The following is a 15,351-nucleotide window of genomic DNA, read 5'->3' as shown; positions in this document are numbered from 1 at the left end:
ATTACATGTTTTTTTTTATTTACCAAAATGACACTTACTTGTGTCTTTTGGTGTTTTTTATTTATGAAAATGACACTTTATTTGTAAATTTGATGTATTTATTGCGTTTTGGTGATTATTCTTTCCAAAAATGCTACATTTTTGTATTATTTTTAATTTTACCTTTTTATTTTATTTTTGTTGTTTTCTCTAAAAAACGAACTGTGTAAGCACATAACGCGTGCACAAGAGTAATAGTTATATATATATATATATAAATATATATTTGGGAACCAAAATAATAATAAGGGATTATGTCTTTTGGAGAACCAAATAATAAATAAATTATTATGAAATTTATTATAGATCAATTTTATAATATAAATATTTGATCTGTCACGATTCATAAAAAAAAATATTTTTTTAATTCAATTAATATAAAATGTCGAATGAGATTTTGTGCTTATTTTAATATTTTTGTTCACAAATAGTATTTAGGCGCAGCCCTAATCAGGAGTCTGTTATCCCAATTCATTGGACTTTCGGAAAATTACTGATTACAAAATCTAAGAATTACCTACCTTTTTTACCATTTTCAGTCAATATCTCAATCTCCCAATAAAAATCGTTTCTTTATCGTCCACAACTATGGACAACCTCACACCAAGCACCAAAACGATCAGAGTTTCGTACTGTGATCCAGACGCCACCGATTCATCCTCAGATGAAGGATCAGGCAAATCCCAGATAAAATCCAAGAGAAAAGTCCACGAAATCGAGGTAGAATTTGCATTCGCCGTAAATAATCAGAACCCTCGTTCTGATTCCGGATATCTTCAAGAGGAAACGGGACTCAAGAAACCAAATCTGGCGACTGTGGGAAAGAAAATTAGTGGGGTTCGGATTACCAAATCGGGTGAATTCTGGGTAGAAATAAAGGACCCAATCAAGAAGATATGGGTTTGGCTTGGACTTTTTGGCACAGCTGAAGAGGCATCCAGGGCTTATCTTGCCGAGGAATCTAAGTTTGCGGCGGAGAAATTGAGAGACAAGCAGCGAGTTGAATGGGCTGCTCCTGAGAATTCAACTTTCCAAGATTCAGTGCCTTTGGTTATTAATAGGGATAACACCAATCCGACGAGTGCAGTGAAGAGATTCGAAGGGGTTCGGATGAGTGAATCTGGTAAATTCGGGGCATCAATAAGGGATCTATTGAAGAAGAAAAACGTTTGGCTTGGCTCATTCACCACCGGGGAGGAGGCATCCATGGCTTATTTTGCCAAGAAAGCTCAGATTGAGGCCAAGCAGTTGAGGGTCATGGAATCTCAGTTTGAGGCCAAGCAGCTGAGAGCCAAACGGTCAATTGTTCGGCTTGCTGCTCATACCTCGGACTTGAAATCGTCTCAGGAAGGTGTAAGAAAGAGTATCTTTGGGGTTCGGAGGAAAAAAGGTGGTAAATACTCTGCGAACATAATGAGCCCAATTACCAAAAGACGTGTTTTTATTGGTAATTTTGGCACCAAAGAAAACGCAACCAGGGCTTATCTTGCCAAGGAGGCTGAGTTTGAGCATGAGTTGAGGGCCATACAGGGTCTTGAAAGGAGGGTTGCTTCATCGGCCCCAGATTCTGTTTATTCCTCGGATCTGTCGAACGAAACTGGTGCTTCTGAATACGTCGGGGAAAACAAGGTTTCTGGGGAGGAAGAAGCTGGATTTGGGTTTTTTCATGGGGTTCAAGTAGTTGATAGAAATGGTTTTTTGGTCGGGGAATTCAGCATGCTCGATGATCTCAGAATTTGCTCAGAGGAAGAAGATGCCAATTCTTGAAAGGGCTCTCATCTTTTCTGGATTTTTGTAGTTCTACCTGACGTTTCATCGACGATTGTTCAAGTAATTTAAGGTTTCTTGAGCAAGTTCTCTGACATTGTATATCCAATGTAAATATACTGACTCGATCAATAATTGCATTGTCATATGATTGATTATTCTTGGTTTTTAGCATCATAATACCAATATTTCTGATTCGGTTTACGCAGGAGATTCGACCGAAATGTAACCAGTAGGCCATGTGCTAAAAAGAGAACCATGATGGTGCTGGAATTTTTTCAAGGAGAATTGGCATTTGGTAGGCCATCAAGTCACACTGGTTCGTTTCAGCATCGTTAATTCGGTATATGTTTCTCAAGTAATTTGATTTCTAAAACTTTGAAGGATAAGTTTTATAGAAGATGTTCAATTTTTGAAAATGATATGATATTTACTCAGCTGAGTATTGACGAGCTATAATAAGTGGCCGGCGTTAAGTGAAACTAAGTATAAAAGATTTAGAATCCGTTTGGTTGGAACAGCTTAACAAGCTAAAAACTCATCTTTTAATTTTTTTTTTAAATGTGTATTGTTTGTTTACAAAAGTTTTTTTAAAAAAAAATGTGGTAAAAAATATTTTTTTAAAAGCTAGAATATTTTGTTTTTGGGCTTCTGTTTATAGTTCTATTTAAAAATAAACAAAATTTGTTATGTTTTTTAATAAAAATACTTTAAAAAACTGAATTTTTTATGGTTCTTTTTTTTCTTGAAGTTATAACTTATATATCCAAATTGATTCGTTTTTAAAAAACCGGAATAAAAATAAATCATAAAACAGAAAACGGGATTTTTTTTCCAGAAAACAAATATTTAAATTTAATTACTGAAATGAAATAAGACATTAAAACTAATTCTTCTGGTGAAGAATTTTTTGCGCTCTTTCATTTCTCTTAAATATAAAATTTATTTGGGGTCATATAGTAAGGTATCATATCTAAAGCCACATACTGTATATTATACTGAAAATTATCGTATAAAATATAAATATCGATATCGTATCGAAACTTTCGATATGCTGAGTTTCAGTATATAGAAATTTTTCAGTACATATAAATAACATAACTATTATACCAAAAGTATACAGTTTATCGAGATTACGGTATAATATGCTGAATTTCGATCAATGGATATTTTTTCGATAAAATATCCTCAGCATACAACAAATTTTAGTATTTTTTTCACCTCTAAAAATATATACATTTATTCTAAAATTTATAATTTATATATTACTTTATTATTATTTGAATTGGTACAACTAAAATTATATTAAAAATTAAATATGTTTCTCTACACTTAAGCTTTTACGGTGTGACATAATATAAACGTTGCATTTCAAGATTTTTATAAGAGTAGAGTTCTCTTGAAAATATATAGAAATAGACAAGTACAATCAAATGATTTTTATCTTACTTTTACAGACATTATTTTAATAATATATTTAAGGTTATAGATTTATCAATATACGTAGGTCTATAAAAAAAGATGTATTCAATAATTGAGATTTATCAATATTTGTGAGGTCCACTGAAAAAATAGTAAAACTCACATATATTGATAGATCTCAACCCTTTAATATGCATCAAAATAATACCTTTAGATCTCATTCATGTTTTGTGATAAGGAACATTTTTTTAAAAAACATTATTTTACACTCATGCGTTTGGTATCTCAGATTAGAAAGGATAGTGGGCTATAAATGACGTTAATATCTTTTTTTGGTAGCTTTTTTGTTAAACCTACCTAATAAAACCTACAAGAAATTGAGCATAAAAAAATGTTTACTAAACCCTTGCATCACCCACATATTAAGAATCCTTCTTACAATCATATTTTCACTTTCTACCCCCAATATTATTTGTTTGGGACTTTATTTTCATTTTAATAATAAGTGAAGATAATCTAGGTCAATGGGGGGCATTATAAGTATTAGAATATAATATATATATATATTTCTTCACTTTATTACAAAAAACAAATGCCATACACATTAAAACATATTAATAATCATTCTTTGCCCCAAGGGGGTTTTCAAGTTGGTGGAGTTAGTAAACTCTTGGCCATAGGTCAGGAGTTCGATTCCCCCTGTCAACACCTTCTTGGATTAGCCTGTCACACAGGGCTTACCTAGTGTGATTTACCTGACTAGCGTAGTTTGCAGGGTATTGCGTTAGTTCGAGGATTTATCCAAAGCGCACCAAAAGATAGCGGCTGCGGATTCCCAAGTCACAAAAAAAAAATCATTCTTACCAAACACACCTCTATATAAATATTATTAAAATTATCCATTTTATATCAATCAAATTATCAATATTATCTCATCATATCAAGTAAACACAAAAAGTATTAATTTGTAATTTTGTATCCTACGAAATAGGAATGAACAGGGTTAATATATAGATATTATAGATATTCTCCCAACCTAGCGTAGAAATAGAAATTTTAGCAGACAATCTTGCTGGGCCTGATGGCCTCGAAGACGCCGCAAACTATTTTGTGAAGAATTGAAATACATTTCCACTCTCTTGAATCTTAGCTTAGTCAATGACGAGTGAGGGAGAGAAGATGGTTGGGGTTCGGATGACGAAATCTGGTGAGTTTTGGGCAGAAATAAAAGACCCAATTGGAAAGAGATGGGATTGGATTGGAGTTTTTGGCAGCGCTGAAGAGGCAACCAGGGCTTATCTCAGTACTGCCCAGCAGCGAGTTGACTCGGCTGTTTCTGAGAATCCATCATTACAAAACTCAGTGCCCACAAAAATCGTAGGGGTTAGGAGGATGAAATCGGGTAAATTTGGGGTATCAATAAAAGATCCATTTAAGAAGAAAAAGGTTTGTCTTGGCACATTTACCACCAGGGAAGAGGCATACATGGCTTATCTTGCCAAGAAAGCTCAGTTTGAGGCCGAGCAGTTTACTGTCAATCAACGCAGAATTGATGACTTGACATCGTTTCAGCAAGGTGCAAGAAACAAAATCTCTGGTGTCCGGAGCAGACGGGGTAAATTTTCTGCGGAAATTAAAGACCCAACTACCAAAAGACGTGTTTGGATTGGTACTTTTGCCACCCAAGAAGAGGCAACCAGGGCTTATCTTGCCAAGGAGGCTGATTTTTTTGAAAGGGTTGCTTCTGTTTATTCGTCGGACCAAAACAAGGTTTCGGGGGAGGAAGCTGAAGCTGGATTTGGGATTTTTCATGGGGTTCAAGTAGTTGATGAAAATGGTTTCTTGGTGGGGGAATTTAGTGTCGTGGATGATCTCAGAATTTGGTCAGAGGAGGAAGATGCCAATTCTTGAAATTAGGACTTTATTAAGGGTTTTTTTTTTTTTTTTGGGGGTGGGGGTGGATTTTGTTGTTTTACCAGATGTTTAAACGATGATTGTTCAAGTATTTTAAAGTTTCTTGAGCAAGTTCTTGACGTTTTAAATCCAATGTAATTTCTGTGGAAAAAAAAATTCCAGTGTCATTATGTAAATGTATCGACTCCATGATCGCATTATCGTATGATATGATTATTCATGGCTTTTAGCTTTGTCTTATATTACATATAATACCAGTACTATTTCTGATTACTGTGGTAAAGGAGACGACCCAAAGAGTGGAAACAAATTTCGATGGAGTTGCCGCCATTGGTGTATAGTAAAAAGAAATTCCATCTATCAAAGGACAAAAAGACAAAAAAACAAAAACAAAAACAAAAAAAATAAAAGAAAAGAAAAGAAAAGAGGTGAATGGGCCTTCAGGGCTCCTGTAACAATAATGTTTTCCCGGACACAGGCGAGTAAAAGCACAATAACAAGCTAAGTTACGTAAATCTAGAGATTTATTTAATATATTTCAAATGATAATAACGTAAATTATTGTGTTAATTCGAAAATTTATTTAATATAAATATCAAATGATAAAATCGGTGGCCACACTCAAAAACATTTATGTATGAGAATACTATGCATTTGTAATGGCTCATACATGTATAAGAATTGTAACAAACACCTCCAACATAACATGAATTTATTAATGATAACAAACATAGAATATAGAATTAGATGTGGTTTGGTACGGTAGTACACTTTTTTTTAAAAAAAAATTTAGGGTAGTACACTTTTTTTAAAAAGTGATTTTCTCAAAACTTAGGCGACTGGTAATTTGGTTACAAAAGAAATCTTTAAAAAATACTTATTTAACTGTTTTATTAGAAGCCCAAAATTTTGGTTTTTTAACTTTTGCTTTTGATTTTATTAAAAAAAATTTTAAATATTTTTCAACATTTATCCAAACGCTAAAACCGCTTTTGTTTCTTTTTTTTTTTTTTAAAAAAAAGAGACTATTCAAAAAACTTGACTTATTTAAATGGTTTTTTAAGCTACAACTTATGTGTCCAACCTCACCCTCCAACTCTACCCTCTTGTACTTTAATATGATACTAGTAAAAAAATACACACACCCATGAGTGTGTAAAATAAAAGTTATTTTTAAATATATTTTTTTGTGGCTAGAGTGAGTGAGATGTTTAATGGGATCACTGATAGGAAGGAAATAAAAAGGTAAAATCGAAAGAAAAATTATTGTCCTCAAGATAGCAGTTACTTTGTGTCTCTAAACTGATATATATATATATATATATATATATATATATATTGGTATAGAAACATGAAAAATCACATAATCGTGGATATATATTCTCTAACATTTTCGTTTATAGCTTTTAAAAAAATTCTTATATAAAATAAGCAATCGTATACTCATCATTGCATAATAGTTTACCTTTGGCATGTATTAATTTTAAAAAAAAATTGTTTTACCTCTTTGCATTTCATTTCATTCCATTATCATTATTTCGTATTTTCAATTGGTTTTAGGTTTCATTTTTCCACTTTTCTAAAAATCATGATTTCATAATACTTTTTTTCCCTGAATTTTTGACCCTCGTGTTCTTTGTTTATGTTTCAGTATCCGATTCACTCAAAGCGATCAATGGGCAAAATGGAATTAATGGGCAGCCTCCAGCGTTTAGTAGCTTCAACAAACCCATAAACCGATGAACCAGATACTTGGCAAGAACCCACCCCAAAACCAGGCCCAATCTCGCATGTTGCAAGCCCATAAAATACATGGCTTCACCAAGATTTTAAAATAAGTCGACAAACCTCAAGGTTGTATATTGACAGAAGGGTATTTGGATTTGTTGGGAGATTTCAAGTTACTAGGTTGAAGGATGAACTTAAAACGAAACGAATAAATGCCGACCGTTGCGGCTTTGCCATATTCTTTATATCATAATTCAAATACTTTGATTTTTTTTTTTGTTTGAGTAGAAAATTGTAATTTTATTGAGGGTAATATTTCATTACAATCCTAACCAACCAAAAAAAAAAAAAATTCTTCATTCATCCAGACAAACAATGAGGGGGAAGAAGAAACAAAATAAGAAATTCTATGGGATACTCTATTAACCGAACTAGAAACGTGAAAACAATCGGAAACCACATGTTTCCTGAATCTATCTCTTATTTTTTGTGCACACAATCCATCATAAACAAGATTTTTCCTTATTGATTGTGACTGCTTGCACCATCAGGAAAGAATAGGTAGCTACTTGCACATCTCGGTAGGCCTTGTCATACAACAAGTCAACCCTTTCTCTGATGGCTAATAACTCCCTGTGGACTACTGAGATAGGTTGAGTAATTTTCTTTCAAAAAACCAGCAACAGTCTGCCCTGGTTATCTCGGACTACCTCGCCCTCATTGAATCGATTAAGATTTGTATTGATGGTCGCATCGATGTTAAGCTTTAGTCCATTCAGTCCTCGCGGTTTCCATAATTTTTCAGGCCCCTTCGTTGACTTATCCTCATGCTGAGTCATGCATACCATCACCCAACTTTGCCGTTCGAAAGTCCTCGAAGAAAACCGAATTCCAGTTAATCTGTTCCACGAATGATTTGATCAATAACGTTGCAAGAACGTCTGCTTTTCCTTCAAAATTGTCGAAGTGTGTATTGCAAAATTCTCAAATTCAATCTTGGATAAATGTTCTTTTATCCACACACATAACTCCATTGCGCTCGCTCTCCTGGATACTTATAAATTGGGAATAAAAGTCGATTCTTTCCATAGATGTTTGATTGTTGTGCAAAAGAATAGTGCATGAATGGTCGAATCTTGTGAGCAGCTGCACATTTCTCTTGCTAAATTGACTGGAGCGTGATTGCGGGATAAATTAACTGTGTCGCTATGGTGTCATGCGGTGTACTCCACCAAAACAGACATATCTCAGGGGGCAGCGAAAGGCTTCAGAGGAAATACCACCACTTCTCATTTGAGTACTCATATTGAAATTATGGTACGAAGAACAGACCTCTCTAGAGGTGAAAACCACTTCTCACTGTATATCGACCCTTATAATCTTATCTCTAAAACTGCATATCCATCATCTATAATGTAGGAGTGGAATATTTAAAAATTTCCCCAGCCACAAAAGGATTAAAACTGTTAGAGATTTGTTCGACATCCTATACTCCATTCCTTATTAATGCATTAATTGTTGGCTCTCTTTCCCAAGGGATCAGCAAAGTACCTATATTTGACTGCATGCTTGGTATCCATCTATCTTAAAAATGTTATTATGGATTTCCCATTCCCAACTCTCCATAGAAGTCCATTCTAAAGGACTTCTCTAATCCATAGCAAGATCTCCAAATGTAGGATGGGTTGAAATATCCCAAAGCTGCTGTCATATTATTTTTGTGTTTGAAGTACATTCTCTTAAGAATACGACATACAAGATAGTCAGGATTATAAAAGATTCTCCATTGATTTTGGGCTAGCAGTGCACGATTCAATTCTAATAATTTCCGGAAACCGAGTCCTCCTCTTGCCTTGGGGTGGCAAAGAATGTCCCATGTGTCCCGGTACATCCGTATTTTTCCCGTTTTGCATACCCCACCAGAAATTCGCACACTTTTTTTTCAATATCTTCACAAACTAATACTGGGATTTTGAAGCATGGTATAACGTACATAGGGATTGCTTGAAGAATTGATTTTATTAGCACTTCCTCACCACCTGTTGATAACCAATTACGACCCATCCTTGAATTTTTTTTACCACTCTCTCCACCAAGTATTTAAATTGGAGTTGCTTGCTTTTAAGAAAAACTATAGAAATTCCCAGACAGATATCATGCCGCTGAACCACTGGATTGGTTAGAATATTCTTGATTGTCTCAATCAACATCAGATTAGTATTAGGACTGAAAGAGAAGGCTGACTTATCGTGTTGATAAGCTGTCCCAAAGCCTTTTCATATAGCCTCAAACATTCTTTAACCCCGAGCCCCTTATTCCATCGTCGCTCCAAAAAAACACCAATATGTCACTTACAAAGAATAAATGAGACCCTGAGGGACTTCCAGATGAAATTTTCATACCTCCGAATAGGAATCTCGATTCAAAAGAGGACATCAAGTCATGGGCGCATAGTACAAAAAGATATGGAGATATAGGATCTCCCTAGCGCAATCCTCTACTCGGTTTAATAGATCCCACCACCCGATTTATCCAAAACGAATACGAGACCGTTCGCACACAAATCATAATCTTCACTACCCAGTATTTGTCAAAACTCAATCCCCCCATCAGAGCCAGCAAAAATTTCCATTCAACTCGATCATACGCCTTAATCGTATCTAATTTTATGGTGGCATAACCGTTCCTCCCCGCCCTTCTATTTCTCATCCAATGCATATTTTCAAACCCCGGTATAATGTTATCTATTATCAATCGGCCAAGTTTGAGAGACAATTTTAAGCAGACATTACACGAGCTTATCGGCCTGAATTACTTATGAGAAACAGATCGTTTAATTTCGGAATCAAAACAACAAGGGTTCCATTCCAAGAATCTAACGGAGCCCCCTCATTGAGAATCCGCAATACAACTGCAGTACCATCAGTACCAATTACATTCCAAAATTTCAGAAATAAAAGATTGGGCATACCATCTGGGCCCTGAGATTTATCTGAGTGCGTGTCAAACATGGCGCGCCGAACTTCATTAGCTTCGAACGGAGCGCAAAAAGCCCCATTCATCCGTTGATCCACCTTCGGCTCTAAACTCTCTAACACCCGGTACATATCCCCGGTTAAAGTATTAGATGAGGTGAATAAAGTCCCAAAGTATTCCATTACAACAGTAGTCATACCTTCATTGTCAGTACATCAGTCATAGCATCTAGAAACTTGGTCGTTTATGGCGTTTATCGTTTTTCTTGAGATGTTTTGAGTGAAACTATTGAGAGTTGTGATCCCCATCCTTCAACCACGAGACTTTGCTTCTCTTTTCCATTACATCAATTTTGATGAGGATAATTTTTATACTTCTACCTACAACTCACGAATCTGGGCTAAAGAGAAATTCCATTGAGAGCTCGTTCGGATATTTTAACCGTTCTCTCTTCGCCTTAAGTAGATTCGGGATGCGTACAAATTTTCATGATCCCTGCAAGTTAGATCATTTTTACAGGATGAGATTTGGTCAAGGAGTGATCTAGAAGGGTCTCGAAAGCCCCAACCTCTATTCACTACTTTACTGTATTCATTATGCATCCATGGTTCGCAGAAACGGACGGCCGTTCCGATAACCGGAACGTAAGGAACCTTGACGAAGTTCTAATGCTTGAAGGTAAATGTTTTGGCTCGGCGTTTTCCGTGATGAGAACGGCGATTTAACGGTGGAAAGGGCGATAGAACGGTGGAACGGATCATGATCGGAACAAGGGGAACTTTGAAGATAAATTTCTGCCCATTTCCATGTATTAATATTTGGAAAATGGAAATCCAGCCTTTTCTGCGAGGCCCAGGCAGAAGAAGATAGATATTTAGTAGTGGGAAATTATTGAGACATGACTATTGACTAGTGAAAATAAAAAAAATTAAAACTAAGAAAAAAAAGAGACATTAGCATGTTGTGACTTGTGAGTCTTGTGATTCACTGACTATGTCCTATCTTATTGTTTTTAAATGATGAAAACTTTTTTTTTTGTTTTGTTTCGTAAAAAGTCGGATGTTTTTATTCAATAAACAGTTCGCCCGTGAATTACCCTTCCTCATCTTTTTATTTCGCTCTATATATCGGATCGATTTCTTCTCTCATTCTCATCATAATTCACGGCAAAACCAACCTCTTCCTATGCATTCTATTTCTCTCTCTATATATTCGATCGATTTCTGCTCTTATTCTCAGTGTTATTCTTGTCTTCATTATTTCCTAAGAGATAAGTAATGTTTAAATTTCGATTATTATAATAATAATTTTTTGTTATAATGATATTTTTGTTTAGCTAGATTTTGATTTAATATTTTTTTATTACTCATCACAGTGTAATTTAATTAGTTCGTTGAACTCTGCTACGCATCTCTTGATCTTCTCGTGTTTTCTTCGTACATGTTAAAGGTAAGTATCATCTATGTTTAATTTTACTTTCCTGTAAATTATATTTTTGGTTAATTTTATTGAGATATAATATTGAAAATGAATTTAATTTAATTAAAAATTTTCCTTACGAATTTTGTGCTTAGATTAAAGATAATTATTGAATCTTAGATTATGTATTTTCGTACACCATTAACTTTACGTGCTAAAATAGTGTAGGAAAATCATACATATTTGCATACGTAAGGTTAATAGAAATTTTGTAAGATCACGTAAAGTTAATTTTTTTTTTAACTTAATATAACTTTTAATTAAAGGCCACGGTTGTGAATTTATGGCAACAAAATTAAATATGATGTCTATTTAATAGAAATTATATTTAATTTAAATTTTTAAACGTTAAAATTATAATTCTAAGATTAGATATGATTAATAAATTACTATTGAAAGAATTCAACGAAATTATAATATCATCATTTGATTTCTCTATCTTTTGTATTTACATTTCAAACCAGAATATAGTGTGAATCAGTAAACCTTTTTGAACAATGGCTCCAAAACTCGATATTGGTTGGGAGTTTGGTAAACCCATCGGAGATAATCGAAAAACAATACAATGCAAATTTTGTGGAAAAGTTGTAACGGGTGGAATCACAAGATTAAAACAACATATTGCACATATTGCTGGAAATGTTGAGTCGTGCACTAAAGCTCCGAAGGAGATATTATTGATGTTACGAAAACATCTTCAAGATTCTAAGACCCAAAGAAATATAATCCAAAAAAAGAGAGAGATTGCAATCAATGCAATTCAACAGAGCATACATGGACTCGATAGTGGCAGTGACAGTGAAGATAATGATACGTTTGATGATACCAATGAAGATGCTTTAGAAGATATGGAAAATAGGGCATTGCGAAAAGCGATGAAAGAAAGTCGTAAAACAAGAGCATTTGAAGAAGAGATGCATAAACGATATGGTCCAGGTAAATAAAGGCTAAGACAATGCTCGTTATATATATATATAAGTAATATTTTTTATAGATAAAAATACCAATGCTTGTTATTAACTTATTATTTAATTTCAGGAAATTTTGGTGGTAGTTCATCATCACTTGGTGCAAATCCTAAATTAAAAAAACAAATGTCTCGTAGCTTCAGCGTGAGAGAGGGAGCTCAGCTACCATCGAAAGGAATTGATTCTTACATATTTCCATCGAAACGAAAGAGTATAAAAAGTTGGTTTGCTCCTGAAAAGGTTAAAGATGTTGGAAAGGCTATTTCCAAGTGGTTTATATACAATGCAATTCCATTTCATGCGGCAGATAGTGGTCCATACTACCAAGCAATGATTAATACTATCGCAGATGTTGGACCTGGAATACAAGGTCCTTCAGGATGTCAAATAGGTGGTGTTTTCTTGAAAGAGGAGGTGGAGGATATTAATGGATATTAATGGATATTTAAATACATTAAAATTCAAATGGCCAAAGTATGGATGTACAATAATGTGCGATGGTTGGAGCACACGCAACAAACACCCTATCATCAATTTCATGATATATTGTGACCGCAACATGATATTTCATAGTTCAGTGGATTGCACCAACAAAAGGAAGACATCTAATTTTATATTATCTCTTTTGAATAAAGTCATTGAAGAGTTTGGAGAGGAAAATATTGTGCATGTGGTTACAGATAGTGAAAGTGCAAATAAGGCTGCTGGTCAGAAATTGATGATTGAAAGACCTCACATATTTTGGTCACCTTGTGCAGCACACTGCATTGATCTTATGCTTGAAGATATTGGTAAGATGACAAAGGTAAAGAAGTGCATTGACAAAGCAAAGCAGATAACAAGTTTCATATATAACAGTGACAAAGTCGTGAACTTAATGAAAATCTACACAAATGATCGTGAACTACTGAGACCTGGAATCACTCGCTTTGCTACGGAATTCATTTCCTTGGAAAGTCTCGTTCGGTATTGTCAAGATTTGAAGAGATTGTGTACTTCAGTTGAGTGGACTGAGTACAACAATACAAGCAAGAGAAGGAACGTTGCCGAAAAAATTTCAGCAATCATTTTGGACACGAGATTTTGGAAGTCAGCTCGTGACATTTGCGCAGCAATGGAACCTCTTGTAAAAGTTCTGAAGTTGGTTGACCAAGACAACAAGCCAACTCTGTCAATTATATATGAAGCAATGGATAGAGCTAAGTTGTATATAAAAGAAAGTGTCAAGGACTGGAAATTGTATTGGGATGTGATTGATGATCGTTGGTATAATCAATTACACCAACACCTACATGCTGCAGGTAAATGAGGTTATATTTACATAAAACAAATTCATTATTTTAGTTGATAATATATTTTTAATATATTGATTGTTTCAGCGTATTTTCTGAATCCAATGCTCCAATATTCTGGAACTTGTGTTTATACCGATGAAGTAAGACAGGGATTGAAGACAGTAATCAAGAGATTAGAACCCGATTTAAATGCACAGGCTTCAATGATCAATGAGGTATGATAGTTATAAATTTTACATAACATGTTTTATATTGAGTACACTATTGTTTTATGAAACATGTTTTACAGATTAAATTGTTCACAGAACAAATTGGAGAGTTTGGGTCCCCACTTGCAAAAATGGCAGTTAAAAAAAGTCTTCCAGGTTTGAGCTTATTTATATTTTCCATAAATATTAAATATGTACAATATATATCATATGTTTTTCTATCAGCTGAATGGTGGAATGAGTATGGTGAAGAAGCTCCTCATCTGAGAAAAATTGCAATTAAAGTCCTTAGCCAAACATGTTCATCTTCTGGTTGTGAGAGAAATTGGAGTACATGGTCTTTGATACATACCAAGCTTCGCAACCGTTTGGCAATAGCAAAGTTGCATAAATTGGTATATGTCCATTACAATATGCGATTAAGAGTACGAAATTTGATGCATAAAAATGAAGATGAGGATTACTACAGTCCTATAGATCTTGATCACATATTCAAAGATGATGATATTTTAAATGAATGGAGAAGAGATAATGAACCTCCTGTATTGCAAGACGATGACTTAGAATGGTTAGATCAAGACCATGAAACTTCAAATTCCCAACATCACAACATCACACCTAGTGGTCAAAGTCATTCAAAGAAGACGAACAACGAGAGGAGCTCAAGATTATCAAAAGGCAAAGAAATCATTTTAAGTGACAGGGATGAATCTGAAAATGATGACAGTGATGACAGTGATGCTAGTGGTGATGGAAACAATCAAGAAAGTGGTAAAAAAAAAATCAAGATGATGATCAAGGACGTCAAGATAATGAATATGATACTAGCATGTCATGGGCACGAGGGAAAGAGAATTATTATGCCACACAAGACACTGATCATGGGTATCGCCCTGGGATAGAGGCACAACGTCGCTTTTTAGAAAGTTTGACAGGGTTCTCGAGTGCCGAAGATGATGAAAATTTGAGTGGATCTTCACATTCATATATGGGTGTAGAAGAACAAGTAAAAAATCTTGGCTTGGGAGGTCACCATCAATATCAATCTGGAGATGATTCGAAAAACTACTATTGGAACTCTCAATCTTTTGGTCATAGTGCCAGCGGATATGATGAACTAGGATTTGGGTATTCTCATGGTTATAACACAAGACGGGATCATTTATAATCTCAAGCAAGGGGAATCGGAAATTATGGATTTGATGGGTCATCTAAATACACCAGTTCCGAAAATAATCAATTTGAAGAGTATTCTAGTAGTGGACAAAATACATATAATGATCATCAATCATTCGCAGCAACTGGTTTTAGACATGATGATCATAATTCGATATCTTCAAGTGGCGCTAGTAATTCTTTTGGGCATCAAGAATTTGGAGGCTATCACCGTCATGACGACACATTATTAAATCCACGTTCATCACACAATACCAATTCGGTTTCAAATCCCCTATTCAGTCAATATCCAGGTGAACAATTGAACACTAGTTTATATCCACAAAGATATGATGGAGATCAATTTTCTCAACTTAATCCCGATAGAGAGTAAACTGA

General features: G+C 34.5%; 2 protein-coding genes across 4 annotated transcripts; both read left to right on the top strand.

The window, feature by feature from the left end:
• The first annotated feature begins 604 nt into the window (after positions 1-604).
• On the top strand, positions 605-6,900 carry LOC140872460 (uncharacterized). Of its 3 annotated transcripts, none has more exons than XM_073275302.1 (3): positions 605-1,916; positions 2,016-2,125; positions 6,794-6,900. In XM_073275302.1, exon 1 carries the CDS (start codon positions 628-630, stop codon positions 1,804-1,806), a length of 1,179 nt encoding a protein of 392 aa, XP_073131403.1. In that variant the 5' UTR covers positions 605-627; the 3' UTR covers positions 1,807-1,916; positions 2,016-2,125; positions 6,794-6,900. The 3 variants fall into 3 exon arrangements, with proteins under 3 accessions (XP_073131403.1, XP_073131402.1, XP_073131401.1); XM_073275301.1 differs by lacking the exon at positions 6,794-6,900 and adding an exon at positions 4,451-5,371; XM_073275300.1 differs by lacking the exon at positions 6,794-6,900 and having other exon boundaries at positions 2,016-5,371.
• Positions 6,901-12,852: 5,952 nt separating this feature from the next.
• Positions 12,853-14,699, top strand: LOC140872477 (uncharacterized). Its single transcript, XM_073275324.1, has 4 exons — positions 12,853-13,594; positions 13,673-13,803; positions 13,878-13,953; positions 14,023-14,699. The coding sequence occupies exons 1-4, from the start codon at positions 12,853-12,855 to the stop codon at positions 14,697-14,699; spliced, it is 1,626 nt and encodes a 541-aa protein (XP_073131425.1).
• Positions 14,700-15,351: the final 652 nt, after the last annotated feature.

This window comes from Henckelia pumila, unplaced genomic scaffold (genome assembly GCF_033568475.1).
Source record: "Henckelia pumila isolate YLH828 unplaced genomic scaffold, ASM3356847v2 CTG_466, whole genome shotgun sequence".
NCBI lineage: Eukaryota > Viridiplantae > Streptophyta > Magnoliopsida > Lamiales > Gesneriaceae > Henckelia > Henckelia pumila.
The sequence above is the reverse complement of the archived record's forward strand: the minus strand, read 5'-3'. Positions and strand labels throughout refer to the sequence as shown.